Consider the following 11,666-nt stretch of genomic DNA (forward strand, 5'->3'; position numbering starts at 1 on the left):
GTCAAAGCACAAAGCGCTGATCATTGGGTTGATTTAGTTGGTCGTGTGCACAACACGCAACTTCATCAGTCATCCAATATGTCTTGGCTTGTCACTGTGATCAGTCATTAAGCGGAGATTCAGCTAATTTCTTACGCAATGTTGAGTTATCTGTTGGTAGCAAATATGGAAGCGCAGTGTTAAGAACAGGAAGTGTGTTTTTTTAGATTTGATAGGAAATTTTGGTAATTTTGGGTAAATTTACCTTCGAAAGTCAAAAGTTGGAAAAAAAAAACGTAAAACAGGTGTTTTTCCCTTTTTTAATTTTTTTACCTTGATTTTGTTTTTGTAAGAAATATTTCAAATCAAGACTTCATCAAACTTTTTTTATTTCAAGCTATCAGCTGTACTTAGCTTGCATAGTGCTTAAAGTTTTAATGATTTAACGTCGTACTTGATTTCACCTGTTCCTTACTGATTGCGTTGCCACCGAAGCTTACTGCTGAACGTACAAGCATGGTGGACCAACATGTTGTACCATCCTTCGACCTCAATATACCATCCATCAATCTCAAGGTAAGCATTTATTTTACTTTACGCGAAATAAAAAAATTGTGATAATATATCTGTTCTTTTCACCTAATTATACTGAATATTTCAAGTTACATCTAAATGTTTTTTGATATCAAAAATATCAACGCAAGTATCTAACGCAGCAAAAACGGTTCAAATTATTTAAAAAGATTTTTTTAATTTGGAGCCTTTAATTATATTGTTAAAAAAAACTTTGTTCTAAGAAAAACATTATTAAGGCAAAAAAAATGCTTTTAACACCAAAAATTTGAACTCAAGTTGAATATTTTTATTTTAAATTTATTACTTTTCAGTCTGATGAAAACGACTTTTTCGACGATGACCTTGAGTTCATCAAGTTACCCGGGGACTTTTCCCCGACACAAGACGTGGGTGACAACTTGACCCATCCTCCCCCTCCTTACCCACCCCTGGAACAAAACAACCACAACGACAGTTTCCACGCCAGCGGCAACTTCGGTAAGACAAAAAAAAAAAAATAAAATTCCTTTATTTTTTTTTACGTTTTTTTTTTCGGCAACAAAAATTTTTTTTATTCGAGCTAAACAAAATTAAAAAATTCCTATTCTTTGTAAGTAATACTATTTTTAAGTATAAACGTTTCGACAATGCCTCATGTCATCATCAATGTGAAAATACAAGTATTAAGTTTCTAAGTATAAATTGCTTTGAAAAGTTCAAGTATAAAAGCTAAACCAAAACGGTGAAATAATGAAATAAAACAAGTTGCTTATCACCCACTTTGCTGTGAAATTCACCAGCTTTTAAACTTAAACTTAATCTTTTCTTCAGAACCAGTCAGTGAGTTGCAGCCATCTTTCCACGGCGTGGATTTGAACACGCCACCCTTGGAACTTAGCGCGGCTCCGGTCAGCGTTTGCACGCCAATCAAGGTTTACCAGTCACCACATGTAAGTTTCAAATCGAACACGCGGTGTTTTTTTGTTTTGTAAAGTTTTCCTCTAGTAAAGTGAAGTTTGTGTCAAGAGTTTAGGAAATTATCGCAATTGTAAGATTATTGCGACTGCCATGAGTTATGAGTTATATTTCATCTTTCCATATTTAATTGGTCTATAATCTAAATCTGTGGCGGTAGGAGTTGGTTGTTTTATTTTATTTAAATTTTCGGTTTTGATCAAATTAATAAAATTTGCTAAAAAACAATCGTATGGCGCATTGGTGTTTCTCAAATACTTTATGGTAAAATTAATAGACGCTTAACTAAATAAACGTTCGGCCTTTTTTCGGCTTCCTTGCGTTTTATTGTTATTTAACGACGATACAAGTTGTATGCTTAGACGCAAAACAAATAAGTTTGGCATGTAGTTAAATTACATCGTGTGTTTTCAATCGTCGTAAAATGCGATTCTCGCAGCTTTAAATATTGCCTTTCCTCGTTAAAAGCAACATTTTCTCGATTCTGTTACATTTCTACGACAGAGCCTCGGAATTTAATTGGCATCGATTTTTTTAAACCCTATCTTATTGCTACGCGTTCGTTTGCTGGTTGAGATTTTAGATCTATCATAAAAACTGCTGTGTTTTTCGGCAACCGAAAATATTGTTTTTTTCTCGTAAAAATGCCCACTTTCAAACAATGTCATAGAATTGCACGTTGTAGAAAATTGGTTGACATCGATTTTTCAAAACATGGTTCGTGTCGATATACGTTCGTTTTCGTTCAAACGGCGTAAATGTCATATTCAAGAAGCTGAAATTTCATTTTTACGCAAAAAAAACGCAATATAACATAGTTTTTCGCCAAACTGGATGGTACAGTATCAGAAAACCGGACAAATTCGGTCGACATCGATCCAGTGTTGCGAAAAACCATCTTCGAGCCACAATTTGTTCAAACATCCGTTGCTAATCAAATGCTCGTAATTGTGTTTGTGCAGTCCAAAGATAGCGGACTTCGTCACTCGCCCTACAACGCCGGGAAATCCCCTTACAGCGTCGGAAAATCGATGCCCGGGACCCCAAGTGACGTCACTGAACAATTGCCACTCAGGTATGACGTCACAATGTGTTTCTTCGTTATTTCGGTTGTTTTCTAAAAATATTTAAAACCGATTTGTTTATTTAAACATATTAACACAGATAACGTTTTTATTTTGATGATTTGTGTTTAAACAAAGCATTTTTTTCGTTTTTTAGCTGTTAGCGCAACCTATGTGCAATATACAATCGCAGGGCTGGAAATGTTTAATGTCTACCATATTTCCATCCCTGTGATTAAGTTTGCGCAAAAATACACCGACAGTTCCGACAAGTTTAAAGCAAGCAAGAACGATGTATTGTTTAAACACAAACGTAATCATCTAAAAATAATAAACAAAAGTTGAATAAAGAAAACAAAACAAAAAAACTTTCTATTTTAAACATCTGAAAAAAAAATCCATTGTTCAGATTCCATACTTAACATTTAAATTTATCAAACTAACCTTACATAGATTCACACATAAATGCCCCAGCTTAACCCCTGCACCTAACCATTACGTCACGTTCTTTATTACGTCACAGTGCGAAGAAGCGTCGGCCGCGCCTGACCCTTCGTCTCCCCAGTGTTGAGGACCCGGCCCAGGAGGTTCCAACGGGCCGAGAGTACGGTGCCGCTACGCCATCTTGTGGCGGTGTGGGCAGTGAGGCGGGGACTCCCCTAGATGAGAACAATTTGATGGGAAATAAGCTGGCGCTTCCTGGAGATGAAGGTTGGTGGCGTTATGGATGTTTAAGCTGCTTTTAAAGCGTTTTTTTAACGTTATCTTGGTTTGAATCTGGAGATATATTTACCCTTATTTGATAAATAAATAAATGCGTTTTTTGTGTTAAATTCGACCCAAAATTGTTTTTCTTTACATATCACTTTTTTTAACAAATCGAGATTTTTCCTTAAAAATAAGCTTTGTTAAAATATAGTGTTTTATAAAAAATCGCTATACAAAGTGGATGTTAATTGCGCTACAAGCTTGCAATAAATTCCTATCGCTACCAGTAAAGACGACAATTTCGTGGTAGTTAGATGTCCGCAAAAACTGGTTTCCTATCAAATGAAAAAATTCACCCAAGGCTATGATAAATCGGCATGTAAAAAAATTGTCGAAAAACAACGGAATTCATCGCAAAACTAGACGACTGTGCAAACTAGTAAACGTGTGAATCACGATCGACAAAACAGTTTCGAGCGTTTCGCGTTTTCTGCTGATTTAAACGTTGTCAAATATTTGCCGTTTGTAAACCTATCTCATCTATGAGTCACACTATGAGTGCATTTTGCGAACACAGCCTTATCTAGGTTGTTTGTCGCTTTACATATTCACCGGAAATCGGTTTTCTATAATTAGCTCGCTTCCGCCTCTATTTATTCCGGGTTCCGCGAAATAATAAGGTACACAGGGTTTTTAAGGTTTTCATTTTGTGACCTTTATTATTATTACACCTGGTAACAATAAATGAATATAATGTTGCTGCAAGGCATTGCTGTCAATTGTAAAATTGTTTTTCCGACAAAATTTTATTAAAAGTACCTACGTTTCGACCACCTGTTCCACCTATAAGAAGATTGCCCGAATATAGGTTGTCTAAACGTTGGTACTTTAATAAAATTTTGCCGGAGAACAATTTTACAAGTTACATAGGTAGGCTTCTACAATGACCATTTCGAGCCCCTTAAAACAACTACATAAGGCCTGCGTTTTATCGAATTTTTATTTTTATCGCAGCCCCCCCAAAGACCCCCCACTTCCCCCTAATCACCCCCGGAACTGGGGCCAAAATGAATGACGCCATCACCCAGTCATTCTCGTCGTTCAAGAATGTGATGGAGTCAAACCACATGTCACCAGGTGAGAATCGTGATTCAAGCAATTGTGCTTTAATGGTGTTGTTTAGACCAAACGTAAATATCTCTGTAACAGGAAACTTTAACCATTACGTCAAGGTAATACAATCCCAGTAAACACTTCAACCAGCTGATTTAATCAAGTGATGTACCTCAAAAGTTAACCCTAACCAAGTAATAGCAAGTGTATTTCATTGAAATTGCACAAAACAACAATTTTATCAAACAATTTTTGACCTAACAACAGCCATTTGTAAGCAAATCAATTTCTCTTTATAAACATAATCGTTATAGCTTAGCAATACAAAAAATATTTTATTTTTATGTTTTGGCCACCGACCGTTCTTTCTCTTATTTTGTTTTTATATCGATTAAAAATATAATCTTAAGAAAATAGAAAATATTCTTATCGGTTTCGAATTCGGTACTGCGCATGCGCATGTCGAATTTGTACAGGGGAAATTTTTACACAATCTTACTCAATATTAAAATTATAATATCAATAATAAATATACATATTCTTAAAAAATTAGTTTTAGGATTTTCTTGCCTAATTAGTTATTTGCTCTACTTAGTAATATGCTAACCCCAAATAACCTCTTATTTCACTCCAGACCCCCGACAGTGGAGTCCCGTGCACGTGAAGACTTGGGCTCGTTGGATTGCGCAGGAGTTCAGCATCCCTTCATTAGATGAGAGCAATTTTAATCTTCCTGGCATCGTGCTGTGCGGATTGAAGAAGGAAAACTTGCTCCGACTCTGCCCTCCGTTCGTGGGAGAGATCTTGTGGGAGCACCTCGATCGATTGCAGTGTGGTGGGTGGCACTTGTTTGTTTATATTATTTATTTTACCTTAAGATTTTCATTTTGGGTCGAAAGAGCTTTTTTTAATATGGTAGCGTTTTAAAACATGGTGGTTTTCTTTATTTAATGCTGCAACAAAGAAAAGTAATTTTGATTGTGGAAAACATTCTTGTCATATATTTTTACCTCCACCTTTTAAACGTTTTTTTTTTGTTATCAATGTTATTTTTGGACGCATGCAAAAAAATAGTTGTGCCGCAACAAACACCAATATTTCAACTTTAATTTTTTTATACAGACGTGACTGGCGACCCACAATTGGGGGGGCATGTGACCCCCTGCGACCCCCAGCCAGTGGTGGACACCAACAGCGGGGTCCACTTGGAACCAGAGACCCACAAGCCCCCTCTAATGAGGGCCGCTTCACAGGGTGGGGAAGCCCCTGCGATGTACCCCAGACCCCTGTACAACAACCCCAGCGAGGAATTCACCCCGGACACAAAACCCCACTTTAACCCGGCCCCATTCAGGGGGAACCACCTCGAAACGCCCCACGTTAAACTGGAGAACATGGGGGGTTTCCCAAGCGCGCCATTTCCCCATGACCCAGCTCGAAGAACCTACTCCCTTGAGAGCTCACACCTCCATCACATAAAGAGCGAGGCGCTCCCCACTCCTCCCACTCCCTGCTCCTCCTCCTCCCAGCATCCGAGCGTTCTCGAGATGAGAAGACAAATGAGCGCTCCTCACATCTCAAACAACAACGCTCCGAACTTTGAGAACAGACGAGCTTCCGAACCCACCCTTACACCCCTCAAACCCTTCCACAGACACCGCCCCGTCACCCACCACGCCTCAAACCCCTTCCCGGCCCCAAACGCCCCCTTTGGATCGCACCCACCACCGCCCCACGGCCCCCCAGGGGGTGAAATGCAGGGTGGGGCCTGGCCGAACCTGTACTACGTGAACCTGGCCTCGTATCATCACCACCAACACTTGGAACACATGAAGCGACAGGAAATAACCAAAGGTAAAGTTTATAAACTTAACGATAAGTCCTTGAACAAGTTTCAACGTCGCGAAATGGTGACATTTCGGCTTAATTAACTTAAACTTCGATTTCTAGGGGTTGACGGATTTTTTTTTGCCATGCTATGTACAATTTTGTAACGATTCGAAAAGAACACATTTTGTGATCGCTAAAATTATTTTTGTTATGGTGGAGGGCTCTTAATTTTCACATTGTTAAACTGTTCCAACACCTTCTATTGTAACGCGGCGTCAAGAAACAATCATTTAACCAAGTGTTTATCTTTGCAGAGAAAATCCAACGCAACAGCCACTGCAAGATGTACGACCCCAGGGGTCCCCACAACATGCAGCCCCACAATAACCCCATGGGGCCCTGGGGGAACCACCCGGGACCAGTCGACATGCTCACCCCTGACCCCGAGGTAAATTATGACGTCATACTTTGCAATTGCGCAATATTTTATATTTGTAGAGTCTGGTTTGATAGTGAAACGGCTTAAACTTGTCATTTTTTTAAAGTATTCTTTATGGTGTCATGTGACGTGAATCTGGTCTCGTGACGTCATACTTTCGTTCGAATTCGTGACGTCAATATTTAGCCAATTCGATTTATTTTAACCCAACCTTAGTCAATTAAGGTTAATTTTCGTTTTTGTTCTGTTTTTTAAGGAATTTGCCACAAATTAAGATGGAGTTAGCATTTAGTATCGTTTACAATATTTAACTTGAAACTGGCACCGAATTAACATTGTGTATTGTTTCCAGCAGCCCAACTTCGACGGCATGTTCATGCACCAGCAGCGCGGTGGAATGCAAAGCTCCATGCCAGAGATGCCGAGCAACTCAGTCATCCCTGGAGCTTTCCTCACTGGATATAACGGTAAGTTCAACCAATGCCTATGCTGGTAAAACATTTGGATTATAGGAAAGATTTGTTGATGGCGGTCTCTTATAGGTTTAACATACGTACTTGAATTTAACCGAAGCTTTTTTATAGTGTTATTATATAGAATGAGTTGAAAACTCCTTTACGTCACATAGGTTTTCGCAAAATTTTTAAAATAGTAATATTGTAAACACCATGTGAGTTTTGCTTAAAATTTAACTCTTCAATTTGCACAATACAGTCATGTTGCGCAATGTTTTTCATTTAAAACTTGCTTTAACCTGCCCTTGACAAAAATTCGCCCTTGACTTCACCTTGAAATTGTGTGACAGGCAGCGGACCGATCCAGCTGTGGCAGTTTCTGATCGAGCTTCTCACCGACCGATCGTGTCAGCACTTTGTCACGTGGACGGGAGACGGCTGGGAGTTCAAGATGATTGACCCCGACGAAGTGGCAAGGTGACCTATATGACCTTGTCTTATTGTTAGAAGCCACGTGGCTTAAGTATTTGGTACATTTAAGGTAGAACTATGGTTTTTGCGCATTTGTGAAAAAACATAGTTATATGTGACAAAAAACGTTTAATTGTTTCGAAACTATACAGTACTTCGGAAAATTGAATTACAAAACAAAAAAAAACTTACAAAATACGGGCTGCTTTAGTTGTGAGAAAACCGTTTCCTACCTATTTAATATTCCAAAAAAATATTTCTAGGAAAATTGCAAAGCTATATTTAACAAGTGGTTTCATTATTGCTCATCTGTTTATTCAACTCTCCTTTGTTATTTACAGACGCTGGGGCCGAAGGAAAAACAAACCGAAGATGAATTACGAGAAGTTGTCGCGAGGTTTGAGGTATTACTACGACAAGAACATCATACAAAAGACCGCTGGAAGGTAAGACAACTGAAGATATTTAATTCTCAGCCTGTTATATTCTTGCTACAGCTAGATTGTTAATGCCCATTTATACTTTGTCCTGATGAAGCACGATTTCGCGAAACCTTGTTAACCACTAAAGTACGATTTGTCGTTAAAAAGTTTCTGCTGATTCCACATTTAGAATAAAACAAATACGGCTACCAACCAAGATTGATATAAGCTAATAGCTCTAATTCAAGCACTTCAAATTCTTTCATAAATCAAGTATTAATCGCATATTTGATGTGGCGTTTGCAAAGTTAGGTCAGCTGCTGAAATATCCATCTTCTTTACTTAACCAAACCTCATCACCCACAGACGCTACGTCTACCGGTTCGTGTGCGACCTGCAAAGCTTGCTGGGTTACTCGCCGTCAGAACTGCACGCCATGCTCGACGTCAAACCTGAAGATCGACTCAGTGACGACTGAGCTGCTCTCTGGCGCCACACACATGCACGTGGCGGATCCTGCTTCCAGGAAAAATGATTCGCTCCAAGATAGAGGTCGAAGTTTGATTGAAAAGTTCACAATTTTTTCTGTGCTTTATTCTCGTTAAACGCGCGATTACGAAGCGCACCCCATTTTACATTATTTTTACCCTCTAGCGCTACGCGTGGTAGCAGGTACTGGTTGCCTCTCGTTTTTCGTTTCTTTTTATTTCCTTGTCGATGATTTGATTGTACCTTCTTAACACCAGTGACATCACAGCGCCTTATTTGTTACGTCAGAATCGTGTACATTTGTTAACAATCACAATGACGTCACACTGCCTTATATTGCTACACACATGACCTTTAACCCCAGCGAGCTGCTATCTTGCTTAAATCAGCATTTCTTTGCACTGTGTTTTCATTTAATCGCCGAAACACGCGTTACACAAAAGGAGCAACTTTTTATTGTTCGCTGCTGGTAGAGATTCAACTTTTTGCTGCACTGACTATCTCGTTCACCCGACGATCATTCTGGTTTTCCAGGCTTGTTTCTCCCCGTATTCTTGTCCAAAAGTTCTTGACGATTCTTGCCAATTTGCGATTGTATATAACTTTGTAGAATTAGGAGGTGCTTGGTTAGAAACCTTGTATTTATGTGGCCATCAGCACCATTCCGGTTTTGTTCGGTTAAACAATGCTGAAAGTTTGGACTAATTGGAATCTGAAACCGGTGCTTTTCGGCCGATAATAAAACAGGCTAGTTTTGTAAATTCCCCGCATCAATTCTTATTTTTTGATGTGCTTTTGTGAATGTTTTTCTCGCCATGAAAATAAATTCAATGAACAAATCATTGTCTCGTGTAACTGAAACAATTGATGGTCTGATACAGGTTTTTGGCAAAAAATTAATCCGCCTGTTCCGATACTAAATGACGTCATTACTATGTTCAAACAAAATTGAACGCGTAAATGAAGTTTGACAGGTAATAGGCCAAAATTAGCTATCTGCTATAGTTTATTTTAACTTTTTGTCTGTTATAAGACTGTTTCTAAGTTGCGCTTAATGTATTTGGCATCGGTAGAGACAACATCCGGTTTTAGATTATATCGGACATCAGTTCTAAGGTCTATCGTATATGCACGTACTTGTTATTAAACCTCCCACTGCTCGTTTTGGAAACATATTGCTGCATGTTGCTATGGTTGTTTGCAACATGTTCAGCTCCGAACCCCGTTCTGGTACCGAGGTCGCGAGTTCGAACCTCACTGCAGGCTAGTCGTTTTTCTAGCATGCCTTGCTTTCATCTTGATGACTTATTTACTGTAGGTAGTCTATGGAAGGCTTCTGGTGTTTTAATAACAATATTATACTAGGCTTCTCATTTGGATTTCTACTGTTCTAGAAGCTTTCTAACAACTAGCAATGTCATCACAAACTAGTTCGAAGACAATTTGAAAAACACGTATTACAATCATCAACAAATCATGTTGTAAGTGACAATATCAGGATTTCACACTCAACATTAGGAATTCAAAATGTAATAAATGAGCAAGCAAATAAAACAGTTTGACCACAATTCATCGCAAGAAACAAATCAATGGCAGTGAAAAGCCTTAACATCACATTAATATCAATGGCCTCAAAATCGACCATTTACCCCACTTGTTAAGATCTTAAGGCGAATATTTTTTGACTAAAATAAAGGTTAAATTTGGTCAATTTACGGGTTAGGTTAAAATTTGTTAAATTTTTTATCCTAAAATTTAAAAAAATAATCGCCCTAATCATCATTAAAAGCAACCCACATAATCAAAAAAAGCGCGATGTTAATACCTACCCCTGCCCCTTCCTCTACCCCTAAACCCACCTCCGCCCCTAAAACCCCCACCCCCTCTCCCACCTCGGGAATTCCCCCTAAAGCCCCCTCTACCCCGGCCTCCCCCTCGGCCAAACGACCCACCGCGTCCGCCCCGACCCCTCTTCGAAACCCCACCAGGGGTCGGCAAAAATCTCTGCAGAGGCAGAAGTTTTGCTGGGTCAATAAAAAACTTTGTGTCCGACGTGAAGGATTTTGCTTTCATGTTGTCGGCCATCTTCACCGAGAAGTAGAAATCACGGATTTGGCCGAAAATTTCGTCAACCTTTCCGATTTTAGACTTGTTCTCCAGGTAGACTGGTGCGTTGAAATAGGGAATCTAAAAAATGATCAATATTTATTTTTCAAAAATACCAACTTGTTTCCTAGTGTACTCATTTTTTAATTAACATTATATAGTTAATTCTTCATTTGACAAACCACTTTAATCAATATTTTAACCTTTAGCTCAATATTGTGATGAAAAATATGGCAGAACTTGTGTAGTAAAGATATGGTGTTCAAAATAAGACCACATTCCGTACTTTTCACAGAGTAGACTGGTGCAATTAAGGAATCTAAGAACCTGACTCTATAAAGACCGATGTGAAATAAAATCACAAAAAAGTATCTACTTTCTACAGCAAAGTTTATATGGGCTCGGTTTCTTGCCTTTATTTAATTTCCCTATTTGGGTTGATAATCAAAACTGCTAATGACAGACCAGTCTAAAAAGTATGGCAGATCTTGCGTGTGCACAGCCGAAAAATTGAGGATGACTGGGTGGTGAAAAGTATATTATACCACATATGGAAAACTAGGTGCATATTCGTTTTCTAGGGGTGCAGGTCTAGTCTGTTGTAAAAAATTGCGGTTGGACTTGCCATACTTTCCATAGTGGATAACAGGACCCTTTAAAACTTCTCATGGAGCCATTTTATTCTGGACTGTAATTTGTTTAAACAAAGATCCAAACCAGGCATTAGTCAATATTGCGATTACATGTTTGCAAGAACCAGATATTTTACCAGTATTAGGTGGTTATATTTAATCTATCGAAGCAGAAATAAATTTGTCTGCTAAAATTTCGGTTTCATTCTATAAATAATAACCTTTTCATTTGTACACGAGCACACCAGTTCCTCTTGGCACGGATGCATTACTTTTCCCAACTCCACAACATACTCTGGTGGTTCGTCGTTATATTGGCGGTTCCCGTACCCTCCGCGACCCCCTCTCCCCCGGAAATTACCCCCTCCCCCACGAAAATTACCCCCTCCCCCACGAAAGTTACCACCTCCGCGACCCCGATATGACAT

At 38.9% G+C, this 11,666-nt stretch overlaps 2 protein-coding genes across 2 annotated transcripts; one reads left to right on the forward strand and one right to left on the reverse strand.

Moving 5' to 3' along the window:
• Nucleotides 1-389: 389 nt before the first annotated feature.
• On the forward strand, nt 390-9,330 carry LOC146170459 (protein C-ets-1-like). The gene is made up of 13 exons (XM_083382961.1): nt 390-555; nt 867-1,032; nt 1,366-1,484; nt 2,472-2,584; nt 3,097-3,284; nt 4,296-4,418; nt 5,029-5,229; nt 5,517-6,248; nt 6,539-6,672; nt 7,016-7,130; nt 7,469-7,595; nt 7,931-8,035; nt 8,378-9,330. The coding sequence occupies exons 1-13, from the start codon at nt 496-498 to the stop codon at nt 8,487-8,489; spliced, it is 2,295 nt and encodes a 764-aa protein (XP_083239087.1). The 5' UTR covers nt 390-495; the 3' UTR covers nt 8,490-9,330.
• A 988-nt stretch (nt 9,331-10,318) lies between these two features.
• On the reverse strand, nt 10,319-11,666 carry LOC146170460 (H/ACA ribonucleoprotein complex subunit 1-like). Its single transcript, XM_083381272.1, has 2 exons — nt 11,460-11,666; nt 10,319-10,687 (listed from the first exon to the last, which is right to left on the reverse strand). The coding sequence occupies exons 1-2, from the start codon at nt 11,664-11,666 to the stop codon at nt 10,319-10,321; spliced, it is 576 nt and encodes a 191-aa protein (XP_083237398.1).

Source organism: Ascidiella aspersa, chromosome 1, assembly GCF_963924565.1.
Source record: "Ascidiella aspersa chromosome 1, kaAscAspe10.2, whole genome shotgun sequence".
NCBI lineage: Eukaryota > Metazoa > Chordata > Ascidiacea > Phlebobranchia > Ascidiidae > Ascidiella > Ascidiella aspersa.